Consider the following 13,821-nt stretch of genomic DNA (forward strand, 5'->3'; position numbering starts at 1 on the left):
CCGGCTGCACCGGCCGGGGGCACCGTCGACACCGGGAGCACCGGGGGCACCAGGGTTATCGGCGGCACCGGGGGTACCGGGGCACCGGCCCCGCACCATGATCTGCAGCAGGAAGGCTCGTCCCGCCGCCGAGCAGCCCCGCGCCCCGTCGGACGGCTCCGGTGGCCCCCGTCGGCCCGGCAGAGCCTTGAAGAAAATGGGTGAGTCCCGGGGCCCGTCCCGCCGCGGGGGGCCGGGGGGGCCGGCGGGGCGGGGGGGCACCGGGCGGAATCTGCCGGGGGGGCAGCTGTGTTAGTGGGGGTCCCGTGAGGGATCTCCGTGGCTCGGGGCGTCCCTGAAGTGGATGGGGACCCCCATGGCAGGGAGGGGTCCCCGTGGCTGGGAGGGGTCCCCAAGATAGACACGGTCCCCGTGCAGGAAAATGTCCCCATGGCTGGGTGAGGTCCCCATGGCCGGGAGGGTCCCCAAGGTGGACGGAGTCCCCATGGCAGGGGGGGAGGCCCCATGGCAGGGAGGGGTCCCCAAGATAGACACGGTCCCCGTGCAGGAAAATGTCCCCATGGCTGGGTGAGGTCCCCATGGCCGGGAGGGTCCCCAAGGTGGACGGAGTCCCCATGGCAGGGGGGGAGGCCCCATGGCAGGGAGGGGTCCCCAAGATAGGCAGGGTCCCCATGCAGGAAGCTGTCCCCATGGTTGGGTGGGTGCCTCACCATGGGGAGGGGTCACCATGGCCAGGAGGGTCCCCACGGCAGGGGTGTCCCCGAGGTGGATGGGGCCCCCACAGCAGGGACGAGTCCCCAAGGCAGCCCCGGAGTAGCTGTGCTGTCCCAGGTGTTGGGGGACCGCAGGGTCGGGGTTCAGCCACATCATGGGTGGCAGGAGCCCTCCTGCTCGGGGTATTATTGTCCCCAAGGCTCAGCTCCAGCTCCCTTGGCCCCTCACCTAACACCCTGCCTCAGTTTCCCCACAGAGCGCTGCCGGCTGGGGCCCCGCTGACCCCGGCACAGCCCGGGGCAGAGCTGCCCGTGAGGCGCAGGCAGGAGGGGCGGGTGCCCGGGAAGGTCAGGGTGTGCCCGCCGGGGCGGCCGGGCCCGATCCTGCGTGGGAGCAGTGAGCAGGGCAGGGGCTGGCCCTGTGCCATGGAGGGAGGGCTTTGCTCCCACTGCTGCGCTGGCCCGCGGGCGGCTTTGGGCGTGCGGCTGTGTGCCCGGAGCTGCACAGCTCTTGTGTCCCTCTGTCCGTGCACCCATATGCTTGTCTGCGTGTCCTTGCATCAGTGTGTCTGTGCATCCATGGATCCACATACCCCTGCATTATATCCATGTGTCCACGTGTCTGTGGGTCAGTGCGTCCCTACGTCCAGCTGTTTGTACGCTCATGCACCCATGACCCCACGTGCTCGTGTGTCCGAGAGTCTGTATGTCTGTCCATGCATCTGTGCATCCGCAAACTTGTGCATCCATGTGTCTGTGTGTCCTTGCATCAGCGCAGCCATGTATCCATACATCCCTGCACCTCTATATCCATGTATCCACACATCCCCGCAGCTCCGTATCTGTGCATCCATGTCTCCATGCATCCATAACTCATGTGTCCGTGTGTCTGTGCCTCCGTGTGTCCATGCATCTGTACACTTGTGCACCTGTGACCCCATGTGTCCGTGTGTCTGACAACCCCTGTGTCCGTCCATCCATGTACCACGTGGCTGTATCCATGCGTCCATACATCCGTGCATCCATGCGTCCGTGTGTCCGTGTGTCCATACCTGCCCTCCGAAGGTGGCCTCAGTCCTGCTCCGTGGGCAGGATGTGACCTCGCTGGAGGTGGTGGCAGCTGGGGACCACATTCCCAAGGCCATGGCCAGCTCAGGATGTCCCCGCTCAGCACCAAACCTGCTGTTTCCCAGCCCAGGAGCAGCGTCTCCGACCAGAGTGGGGACACGGGCACCAGGGCTGTCCTTAAAAAGTGGTTGCCAAAACAAAAAAAGTGAGGAAACAACTGCTCTTTGGAGAATAGACGGAAAAATCCCAGCCCTGCTGTGAGCCCGGGCGTGGGCCCGCAGGTCTCCAGAGGCCACCGCGTCATCGTTCCTGGCCTGACCTCCGCTGCCAGCACCGTCCTGGCGCTCCCCACGCGGGATTTGGGCGGCTTTGCTGGGATTTAACGTCTAGGCTCTGCCGTGTGAGCAGGGCTCTGCCACCACGCTGCCATGCCCTGACCCCACTGGCCGGTCACACAGTGTCCCAAAGGGGCCTGATGGCAGTGGCTTGTCCTGCCTGTCCTGTCCTGTCCTGTCCTGTCCTGTCCTGTCCTGTCCTGTCCTCTCCTCTCCTCTCCTCTCCTCTCTGTCCCATCCCATCCCATCCCATCCCATCCCATCCCATCCCATCCCATCCCATCCCATCCCATCCAATCCCGTCTCTCCTGTCCCATCCCATCTATCCCATCCTGTCCTGGCTGCCATGTCCTGTCCCGTCCTGTCCCATCCTGCCATGTCTGTCCCACCCACTCTGCCCTACCCTGTCCTGTCTGTCCCTCCCATCCTACCTGTCCCATCTTGTCCCATCGTGTCCTGTCTGTTCTGTCACTTTGTATCATATATGTCTCATCTCATCCCATTGCCCTCTCCCGTTCATCCCACACTGTCCTGTCCCCATCCCTCCATCCTGTCCCATGCCGTGCTGTGCCATTCTGCCCCATCCCATCCCATCCCATCCCAACCCATCCCATCCCATGGGACACAGAGGTGTGCACCGAGCCCCACACCCACACCCATTCAGTACCCCCAGTACACCCTCAGAGCCTCCAGTACCTCCCAGTGCCCCCCAGCATCCCCCAGTAGCTGCGCGGGGTGCCCACGGGCTGGTCCCCCGCAGGCCTGACGGAGGACGAGGACGTCCAGCGGATGCTGCGGGGCTCCCTGCTGAGGAAGATCAAGTCCCGGGGGGTGCCCAGGGAGCGGCTCTTCCGCCTGCAGGAGGACGGGGCGACCGTCTGCTTCGAGGGGCGATTCGGGCGCTCTCGCTCCCAGCAGAGCTGTGAGTGCCGGCGCTGGGGACAGTCCCCCGGGGCTCGGGGACCTTGGGCCACGTCCCGCACAGCCTCTAGCTGCAGGGAGGGGTCGGGACCTGGGCAGTGCCCCAGACCTGCCCGTGGGGACCTGGGCATGAGCCGGGACCCAGACCCCACCCGGGGACTAGACCCGCACCCAGACCCCACCCCAGGACCCAGATCCCAACCCAGGACCCAGATCCCAACCCAGGCCCTATCCCAGAACCTGGGACTTAGATCCCACCCAGCACCCAGACCCCAACCCGGGATGTGCACCCCCAGCCTGGGACACAAACCCTGACATAAGATGTGGACCCCAGTCCAGAACACGGACCCCCACCCAGGACCTGGACCCAAACCCATTGCACCCAGTGCTTCCCAGTGCACCCAGTGCATCTCACTGCATTCCAGTGCATCCAGTGCCTCCCAGAGCATCTCAGGCTGGGCCCCAAAGCCCACACCCTTCCCCGTCCCCCTTGGGACCAGCATGAGGTCCCCTCTCCCCCCCAGCCAGACTCTGTCCCCCACTCCCCAGCATCATCCGCCTCTTTCCACCCTCTCATCTGGGATGGGTGCCCAGAGCTGGCACCGCTGCAAGACAGCTCCATCCCCCACCGGCGTCCCTGTCCCCATCCCCGCAGGGGACAGCAGCTCCTGTCTCGCCTGGGATTAGTGGGTTAAGCCCGGCTGCAGCATCAACAGCAGCTGAGCGCCAGTCCCCTGGGGTGCCCCTGGGGACATGTAGTGTGTCCATCAGCAGCCAGGATATCTTGCAGGATGCTCATGGGTGGGGAAAATGCCGAGGGACCCCCTCCATCCCCAGGGTGACCCCATCCCCACGTGTGTCCCTGCAGTCTCAGTGATGCATGTGGAGGGGGTACGTGAGGGACACCAGTCGGAGGGCCTACGCAAGTACGGTGCCGCCTTCCCAGAGCGCCACTGCTTCACCCTCGTCTTCAAGGGCAAGCGCAAGAACCTCGACCTGGCTGCCCGGGGAGAGGAGGATGCCCGCCACTGGGTGCAAGGGCTCACCAAGCTGATGGGGCGGCTGCAAGCCATGAGTCAACCAGAGAAGCTTGACCAATATCCTTTGCTGGAGCTATGGGGGCTTGGGGACAGGTTGGGGACAGCCGTGGGGGTGACGCCAGGTGGTTTCCTTACCCTGGCATAGCTGGATCCATGGGGTTCTGCAGCGAGCAGACAGGAACAAGGACAACAAGATGTCCTTCCGGGAGGTGAAGAGCATGCTGAGGATGATCAACATCCACATGGATGACGTCTACGCCTACAAGCTCTTCAAGGTAACTGTCCTGGGATCCATCACCCGCTCTCCCCCACTGTTGTCACCAGGAGGGAATGTTGGCTACTTTTCTGCCTTCCCAAGCACGGAGAACTGTCAAATTCATCACACACAAAGCCACCCATCGTCATCAGTGGTTGGGTCCCATCATGATGGGGTGGGGTGAGCTGTCTCCCCCACTGCTCTGCGGGTCCCCAAGGTCTGCTATTTTCCCCCCATGGGGTGCTGTCCCCAGGGGTATCTCCCAAGTCTCCTTCCACCTGGGGGTCCTGAGGCACAACGCTCTGCTCTGCTCCATCCCGGAGTGGAGGGTCAGAGGACTGTGGGTGGGTGGACAGAGGCCACATGCCCACACAGCCCATCCCTGAGCCCTCACGCCCATAGCTGAGCCTCCCCAGTCTCATCACACACGCTGCCAACCCCAAGGGACAGGCAGGACGAGGCAGGGGGTGGCCGTACTCCCTTCCCCACAGGCAGGGGACGGTCCCCGAGGTTGGGCTCTGGTCCCATCAGGAGTGCGACCGCTCGGGCGATGAGCGGCTGGAGGGACGGGAGCTGGAGGAGTTTTGCCGACGGCTGCTGCGGCGGCCGGAGCTGGAGGAGCTTTTTGGGCGTTACTCGGGTGAGGACCGTGTCCTGTCAGCCGAGGAGCTGCGGGATTTTCTACAGGACCAGGGTGAGGATGCCAGCCTGCGCCAGGCCCGCGCCATCATCCGCACCTACGAGCTCAATGAGAAGGGTGGGTCTGGGGACGGCCAGCTCGGGGTGTGGTGGGATGGGCGCTGCTGGAGCCAAGGGAGGTGGTGGATGGCATGGGGATGGGGGTCTGCTTGGTGGTGTCACCCCCCGAGCTGGTGTGTGGTTCTCCAAGGCTTGGGTGAATGTTCCTGTGTCCCTTCCCCAGGGTGGCACTAACACGTGGCTTTGCTGGTCCCTGGTGGTTGTGGCACTGTGGGGACAGGGGACATGAAGGTGGGGGTGGACAGCAGTGGACCCCCATGTCTCCTGGGTGATGCAGTGCCAGCCCTAGCACGTATGTGACACTTCCAGGGGACCTCCATGTCCCTTGGGTCCCACCATGGCAGGTCCAGGGTCAACATGGCACTAGGACAGGGGACATCATGGTGGGAGTGAAGGGCCTCCATGTCTCTTGGGTATCACAGTACCCTAAGGTAGGTGTGGCACTAGCAGGACAGGGGACATCAGGGTGGAGGTGGGACACCAACGGCAACTCCACATCCCCTGGGTGCCACAGTGCCAGGTCTGGGGTGAACATGGAACTGCTGGGAGAGAGGGGACATCCAGGTGGGGACTGTCCCAGGGGTGCCACCCTGCCAGCGGTGTGCCAGCCCTCTGTGACACCTCGCCGCTGTGTCCTGCAGCCAGGCAGCAGGACCTGATGATGCTGGATGGCTTCATGATGTACCTCCTCTCTGCCGCCGGTGACATCCTCAACCAGGAGCACACCAAGGTGCACCAGGACATGAGCCAGCCCCTGTGCCACTACTTCATCTCCTCCTCCCACAACACCTACCTGACCCGCAACCAGATCGGCGGCACCAGCAGCACTGAAGCCTATGTCAGGTGGGTGCCCCTGGTCAGATGCTCCGTGGCCAGTTGGTCTGAGGGCGCTGGGGTGGTGCAGGGACTCATCCAGTGATGGTGCGGTGGCAGGGTGCTGATGGCGGGATGCCGTTGTGTGGAGCTGGATTGCTGGGAGGGCTCCGACGGGGAACCCATTGTCTACCACGGCCACACACTCACCTCCAAAATCCTCTTCCGTGATGTCATTGAGAGCATCCGCGACTACGCTTTCAAGGTGAGCAGGATGCCAGCAGCCCTGGGATGGGAGCTGGGTGCTGGGTGCTGAGTGCTGCCCATCCCCATCCCCAGCAATCGCCCTACCCCGTCATCCTGTCCCTGGAGAACCACTGTGGGCTGGAGCAGCAGGCCACCATGGCCCGGCACATGAAGGCCATCCTGGGGGACATGCTGCTGACGCAGCCACTGGAGGGGCAGGACCCCCATGACCTCCCGTCCCCAGAGGTAAGGCCACCCACCCACCCACCATGGTGTTCCCATGTCCCCTCCAAGCCCTGAACTCGGCCTTTCCTCCCGCAGCAGCTGAAGGGGAAGGTCTTGGTAAAAGGAAAGAAGCTTCCAGAGCCGTGGCATGAGCCCCGGGGGGTCACCTGCCATCTGGATCCAGAGGAGGAAGAAGAGGAGGAGGAGGAAGAGGAGGAGGAGAAGCTGCAGGAGAGAAGCAGCCGGCGGGTAAGGGGTCTCCCAGGACTATGGTGCCGGGGGACCCCGGCATCCCGGCAGTGCCACGGGACCAGTGTCCCAGTGGTGCCGGGGCCCGGGGCAGGTGAGCTCTGCCAGCACCCCCCGATGCAGCCCTGCTCTCTCCTCTTCCAGTCGCTGCAGTCGTTGCAGGAGATCAAACCTCTGCAGGTGGGTCATGGATGGAGCCGGGTGGGCTGGGGGGTCGGGTACCACGAGGGCAGCGAGCGGCTGTCACTGGCTGGCAGAGGGGACTGAGCTTGGGAACTCCTTGGCTGTGCTTCCCCCTTCCCCTGGTGGGGCAGCTGCTCCATTTCTGGGGTCTCCATCACCTCTGGGTCTCAATTTCGGGGGGGGGGGGGGGGGGGGAAATTCTCTCCATTGCCTTGGTTCTCTATCATCTTGCCCTCTCCATCGCTTTGAGGTTTCTGTCACCTCAAGTTCTCCATCACCTTGGGTTGTCCATGACCTTGGATTCTCCATCATCTTGGGGTCTCTAATATCTTGGGGTCTGCATCACCTCAGGGTCTCCACCTGCTCGGGGTCTCCATCACTCTGGGAATCTCCATTGCCTCCGGTTCTCCATCGCTTGGGTTCTCCATGGCCTTGGGGGTCTCAGTGCTCAGCGCCAGCAGGGCAGCGGGTCTGTAGACCCTCAGGCAGGCGGGTGACCACCAGAGCTGGGGTGGTCCTGACACCATGATGGCTCCTGCAGGCCAAGGACGCGTCGCAGGTGGCCCCAGAGCTGTCGGCCGTGGTGGTGTACTGCCAGGCTGTCCCCTTCCCCGGCCTGGCCCAGGCCCTGCGCCACCCCCGGCCCTGCGAGATGTCCTCCTTCAGCGAGAGGAAGGCTCGGAAGCTCATCAAGGAGGCGGGTGAGGGTGACGGGATGGGGATGGGGACAGAGTGGCTCCGTGTTCCTGACCTCGCTGGGATGCAGGATGGGGCTGTGACAGATGGGCTGTCACCAGGGTGGCTCCATGGGTCGTGGTTGGGGACATGCTGGCCCCGACCAGACTGGTCTGACCTGGGGCAACTGGGGTCTGGTGTCAGGGTCTTGGACCAGAGGCCAGGGTGGGGGTCACAGGTCCAGGATCAGGGTCTGGGGTCAGGGTTTGGGATGTGGCATCTGGGCCCAAGGTCAGGGCTGGGGTCAGGGCCTGGGTTCTGGGGTGAAGGTCTGGAATCAGGGTCGGGGTCTGGGGTCCAGGACTGAGATTAAGATCTGGGTCAGTGTCCAGGGTCTGAGGTCTGGGGTCAGGGTCTGGGGTCAGGGGTCCAAGGTCAGGGTTCAGGGTCAAGGTCCAAGGTCAAGGTCCATGCACGGGGTCTGAGCCCCAGGCTCTGGGTCCACGCAGGCGGGCAGGCTCCGTCCTTGTCCCCAGGCACACGGGTGCAGGCAGGACACCATCCCCTGCTGGCAGGGCCCCGCCCCAGCACCCATGGGTGCAGCGGCCCTGCTCAGCTGTTCGCCCCCAGGCCCGGCGCTGGTCCGGTACAACGCCCGGCAGCTCAGCCGCGTCTACCCGCTGGGGCTGAAGATGAACTCCTCCAACTACAACCCCCAGGAGATGTGGAACGTTGGCTGCCAGCTGGGTGAGACCCCACAGCCCCTGGGGGACACCCCATGAGCTGGCACCCCCTCCCCCAGGGCCGTCACCCACCCTGACGCCCTGTTCCCCTTGTCCCCACAGTGGCCCTCAACTTCCAGACGCCGGGCTACGAGATGGACCTGAACACCGGGCGCTTCCTGGGCAACGGGCGCTGTGGCTACGTGCTGAAGCCCCCCTGCCTGCGCAGCCCCCCCGGGGAGGGGCCCCGCCGCCTGGCGCTGCACGTCAGGGTGAGGCACCCCACCGCCCCAGCCCCGCGCCCGGGTGTGTGCCACCCATGTCCCTGCTGGGTGATGACATTCCCATTCCCATGCCTGGCCAGGTGCCACCTGCATCCCTTTTCCCAGGTGACGTCAACCCCACACCCCACCAGGTGCCACCCATGTACCCTCTGGGTGACACCAACCCCACGCCCAGACAGGTGCCACTCACACACCTTCTCCTGGGTGCCACCAGTGTGTCTTCTCCTGGGGACCCTGTCCCTGTCCTCACACCTGTTTGAGTACCATCCATGTCCCTACACCTGGGTGACACTGACCCCATCCCCATGCCTGGCCAAGTGCCACTCATGTCCCTTCTCCCGGGGACATCAATCCTGCCCCTGCTCCCTGCCATGTGCCACCCATGTCCCTCTTCCTGGGTGCCACCCTGTCCCCAAACCCAGCTGGCATCACCCACACTCCTTCTCCAAGGTGGCACCAACCACCTCTCTCCTCCCTACCGTGTCCCCACACCCAGCCGAGTGCCACCCCACGTCCCTTCCCCTGGGGCCCACCACCCCGGGGTGACCCATGCCACAGGTCCCCAGCACCCTCTGTCCCCAGGTGATCACAGCGCAGCAGCTGCCCAAGCTGAACCGGGAGAAGGGCAGCTCCATCGTGGACCCCTTCGTGCGGGTGGAGATCCACGGCGTCCCGGCCGACTGCGGCAAGCAGCAGACCCGCCACAAGCTCAACAACGGTGAGCGCCCGCCGGGCCACCACGGCCCAGCCACCGGTCCCTGGGGACATCCCAGGGCACCCCAGTCCCCCCCAGGGACACCCAGAGTACCCCAGTCCCCGGGCAGTGGCAGAGCCCTTGGGCACCCAACACCCGGGCACCCGCTGCTCCCCAACTGCCCGCCCCCGAGCTGAGCAGGTGACCCAGACATCCCAGTCCCCACAGTGCACCCCAGTCTTGCAGTGCCATGTCTTCAGCACAGCCTGATCCTGACCAGTGGCAGGGTCCCAGCATGTCCCAGTCCTCACCAGTGCTGCTCTCTCCTGTCCTTCAGTATACCCAGTCCAAGCCCAGTGTGACCCCCATCCCCCCCAGTATACCCCATCCCAGCCCTGGTGTGACCCCATTCCCCCAGTATACCCCATCTTAGCCCCCGTAGGGCCCCCATTTCTGCAGTATAGCCCAGCCTCACACCAGCATGACCTCTGTTTCCCCAGTATACTCCAATACAGCCACAGTAGGACACCCATTTCCCCAGTATACCCCATCCCAGACCCAGTAGGGCCCCCATTCCCCAAGTATAGGCCAGCCCGGCCCCAGTGTGATGCCCATTCCCCCAGTATACCCCATCACAGCACCAGTAAGACCCCCATTGCCCCAGCATAGCCCAGCCTGGCCCCAGTAGGACCCCCATTTCAGGAGTATAGCTCAGGCTCACACCAGCATGACCTCTGTTCCCCCATTATACCCCACTACAGCCCCAGTAGGACCCCCTTTCGCCCAGTATACCCCATCGTGGCCTCAGTATGACCCCTATGCCCCAGCATAGCCCAGTGTGGCCCCGGTAAGACCTCCATTCCCCCAGTCTGGCCCAGTCACCACATACCCCAGTGCAGGATGGCAGCTAAGCCAGGGAGGGGTGAGCACAATGGAGGGTCGAGCCGGTCCCCAAGCCCAGGGTGGTCGTGGTAGCCATGGTGGCAGCGCCCACCCCCCGTCCCGGTGCCGTAGGCTTCAACCCACGCTGGGAAGAGACGCTGAGCTTCCAGCTGCGGGCGCCCGAGCTGGCCCTGGTGCGCTTTGTGGTGGAGGACTACGACAGCACCTCCTGCAACGACTTCGTGGGGCAGTTCACCCTGCCCCTGGCCAGCATGCGGCAAGGTGGGTGGGTGCCCACCCCGCTGTCCCCCTGGGACAGGGACAGTCCCCCGCCCCACACCAGCTCAGCCCCTGTCTCTGTCCCCAGGGTATCGTCACATCCATCTGCTCTCCAAGGATGGGGCGTCCCTGTCCCCCGCCACGCTCTTTGTGCACATTCGATGCAAGAGTCTGTGAGGTCCCTGTGGGAGGGACATCATGTCCCCGTGCATGGGACAACACGCTCCTCCATGGGGTGGGCACCCTCCTGCACCAGAGACTCCCTGTGTGGGGACAGCCTGGGGACACTGCTCGCCCAGCGAGCAGTGCTGGCTGGGAGACCCAAGGGGTAGGGGACCGCCTCCACGTCCCTTAGGGCCACACCATCCGCTGGCCCGCATGCCCTGCTCCTCCCCTCCCTGGCTGTGACCCCGAGGGGACAGAGATGCTGTGACAACCAGGATGGGGTGGCCAGGCCATCAACACCCCAGCACAGCCCTGACATGGGTGACAGCAAACCCCAAACATCACCACCCCCAGCCACACTCGATCCCAGCCCCTCCTTGGGCTGCAAGGACGGTGCCATCACCATGAGGACCCTGAGGGGTCCCTGTCACTGTGCAGGCCCCAAGGGGACCCTGCTACCACGTGCCCCATCGTGCCCAGGGCACTGAGCCTCGGCATGGCTGGGGGCCGCCCTCCCAACCCCTGCTCCAGCACTGGCGATGGTCACAGATTTATACCCCGGTGTCAAGCCAGTCAAATAAAGGTTTTATTTTAACAGAACCTGTCCCGGCATCCCTGTCACCTCCTGGGGCCCGTGGGGGGGTGGTGGGAGAGGCTGAGGAGAGGGGGATAAGTGCTGTGCCCACCCCCAAACAGAGCATGGCCCCAGGGAGCTGCCAAGCACCCATGGGTGCCGCACCCAAAGGGGCTGGGGGTGGCACATTGGAGCAGCCCTCAAAACTACCACAGGGATGGGGGGAAGGTCCCACTGGACACCCCCCATCCACCCCCAGCCCAGGACACCAGGGACACAGGAGGGGACACAGAGGTACTTGCATAGGTGACACAGGACCCCGAGCAGGGGAGATGTGATGGCACTGCTGGGGGGGGTGCGATGGGCTCCTGGTTCCCCGCCGAGGCCCCACAAGTCCAGGCTGGGGTGGGCAAAGCCCCTCGGGGTCTGTGGTGTGCCACAGGGCAGGAGGGGGCACAGAGGGACAGGGAGGCGTGGGAGTGCATAGATGGGGTCTTGGCCTTGGTGTGCAGCTTTGGAAACCTTTGGCTGGGAGGGCAGGAGCATCTCAGAGCTCTTCATGGACACGGTTCACATCACAGTGGGAGGCGACTGGCTGCCCGGGCGTTTGTTTCCCAAGGTATCTTGATGGGATAAAGGTTTTCCATCAAAGAAAACATTTCTTTTACCTCAGAGGTTCCCAGAACACAAGGTGATGAGCCTGGTGGAAGAGGCGCTGGGGTAGTTGGAGAGGCTGAAGCCCCAGGGCGATGCTGATGGCATGTCACAGGCCGCTTGCGCGTGTGTCCGTGCTTCCACAGAAAAGCAGCCGAGCAGAGAGCCCCAAGGTACAGCAGCAGCGACGCATCATCCCCCGATGCCCACAGCCCTGGTGTCACGAGGGGTGGTGGAGAGGAACGACCCTGAGGAGTCTGAGCAGAGTGGGGTGCGCTGGCCGAGCTCCAGAGGCAAGCGAGGAGCCGAGTCCCCCCGTATCTTCAGGCGTTGCTGCTCCTCAGTTCAGCACTTGCCCCACTGAGCAGAGAGGGTTCGAGTCTCCAAGGCTGGGAAGGAGAAGGGACAAGGCATCGCTTGCACAAATAGCCCTTAGAAAGAAATTTTGACATGCTCCCGAGCCCACGGGGAGGGACGGTGCCGTCGCCCCTCTCCAGGCACCCACAGGAAGGACTAAGTTTAACAGAGGGAGTGAACCCAGGGAAAACAGCCGAGCAGGGGACAGAGCCCCCAGCACCCTCCAGGCAGGCAGGAGGGCTCGGCAGCCCAGCCACTGCATCCCGGTGCTCCACCACGCCGGTGCCGGGCCGTTCGGCGCAGCATCTACCTTGGGTGGCCCCGTCGAGAAAAGTCACGGTCCAGCGACCTGGAGGTGGCCTTCAGCAGATGAATGCAACTCATGTCAGTTTGGAACAGGAAAGATTTAAAATATATATAATATATACTTTTATTATTCACCCGTTAACTCCATTATATGCCAATCATGAGCTAGTTTCAGCAGTTACATTCCCTTGATCACGTCTTTACGAGGATGCAATTAAATCAAAACAAAGGAGACCGCTGACACCAGCGGGGGAGCGGCGGCTGGCGCTGCGGGACGCGGTCGGTGAATCCAGGCGGCAGGCGGCTGCGCGGCCGGTTCCGTTCCACCTCTCCCGGCGTGGGTCCAGCTTTGGCGGAAAGGACGAGGGCAGCACCTCCGCCAGGCCCGGCTCCTCGGCGGTGCCGCGCTCTCCTGGCAAGGGCTCACTTACTGCAACACCAGCCCGACCTGGGGGAGCCAACGAGACGGCAGGTCAAGACGTGCCCGAGCGCCAGCGTCCTCTGCCCCAGCGCCAGCTCCGGGAAGACACGGCTCACAAGCCCTGGCCGTGCCGGCCGGGAGGGCTCAGGACCACCTGTGTGGGTTTTCTCACCAGCTTTGGGATGTTTGGGAGCAGGGAGAGCCCTGGGCACGTGGCCAAATGGGCACATGGACCCTTCCCAGCTGCGATCTGCAGAGGTGACCGGTATTTGGGGTGCGACAGGCCCAGGCAGCCTGCAAGACAGCCTTGATTTATGAGCCATGGTTGTTTCTAAGCTAGTAACAAGAGATCTAGGAAAGCTTCCCGAGACCCTCATACCAAGAGGCCCCTCTGTGGGCAGCGGGCACTGCTGGGTGCTCTCCAGCTGTGTGATGGGACGTGCTGGTGGCTGGTCCCAGGGTCTGACCCCCTGCAGCCCCGGGCAGCCCCGCCGCAGGGTACGGCCGGAGAGCGGCTCCCAGCACCAGGCTCTCCAACCCTCCAGCTCTCCCCGTGAGAAAAGGGATTGCTGAAACCTCCCAGCAACCTCCTGCAGCAGAGCAAGGCTGGTTTAAGGCACGTGGGCTTGTACCCACAGAGACAGACCTAGCTTCACACACTCTGTAAAGGGAATCAAAGCCCTGTTACTGTCATTAAGGCATTAATTAGCTGTCATGACGTAGCGTGGGCAGGCTGCAGTGCTGCACAGCCAAGCAGCTTCTGGTTCTCTCGCACCGTCCTGGTGGCTGTGGACTGGACAGATGCTGAACCACATCTTCAGGGGGGCAACACGGCAGCAACCAGGTGCTCCCTGAAAATGGCCCAGGGCAGACAGACAGGGTGTCCCCAGGCACCGCTGTGAGTGCTCGGAGCTGCTGAGTGGGGAGCGAGGTGCTGGCCGTGGGGACAGGGTGATACCCCAGAGACCCTGCACACGCTACAAGTGACCGTGTTGAGCTC

At 63.7% G+C, this 13,821-nt stretch overlaps 2 protein-coding genes across 6 annotated transcripts in view; one reads left to right on the plus strand and one right to left on the minus strand.

Annotated features, from left to right (window-relative positions):
* PLCD3 (phospholipase C delta 3) lies at positions 1-11,109 on the plus strand. Of its 3 annotated transcripts, XM_074926521.1 has the most exons (16): positions 1-200; positions 2,877-3,038; positions 3,906-4,134; positions 4,223-4,352; positions 4,865-5,090; positions 5,734-5,935; positions 6,026-6,170; positions 6,245-6,397; positions 6,473-6,625; positions 6,770-6,805; positions 7,350-7,509; positions 8,114-8,230; positions 8,329-8,477; positions 9,072-9,207; positions 10,198-10,347; positions 10,433-11,109. In XM_074926521.1, the coding sequence occupies exons 1-16, from the start codon at positions 98-100 to the stop codon at positions 10,519-10,521; spliced, it is 2,340 nt and encodes a 779-aa protein (XP_074782622.1). In that variant the 5' UTR covers positions 1-97; the 3' UTR covers positions 10,522-11,109. The 3 variants fall into 3 exon arrangements, with proteins under 3 accessions (XP_074782622.1, XP_074782623.1, XP_074782624.1); XM_074926522.1 differs by lacking the exon at positions 6,770-6,805 and having other exon boundaries at positions 7,356-7,509; XM_074926523.1 differs by lacking the exon at positions 2,877-3,038.
* NMT1 (N-myristoyltransferase 1) overlaps positions 11,074-13,821 on the minus strand; it is a 20,186-nt gene continuing 17,438 nt past the window's right edge. For 2 of the 3 annotated variants that reach the window (XM_074926525.1, XM_074926524.1), the window contains exon 12: positions 11,074-12,848. In XM_074926525.1, coding sequence (XP_074782626.1) covers positions 12,828-12,848 — 21 coding nt within the window. In that variant the 3' untranslated portion in view covers positions 11,074-12,827. The remainder of the gene's footprint in view (positions 12,849-13,821) is intronic. The other variant, XR_012635159.1, reaches the window with a different exon arrangement.

Source organism: Athene noctua, chromosome 25, assembly GCF_965140245.1.
Source record: "Athene noctua chromosome 25, bAthNoc1.hap1.1, whole genome shotgun sequence".
NCBI lineage: Eukaryota > Metazoa > Chordata > Aves > Strigiformes > Strigidae > Athene > Athene noctua.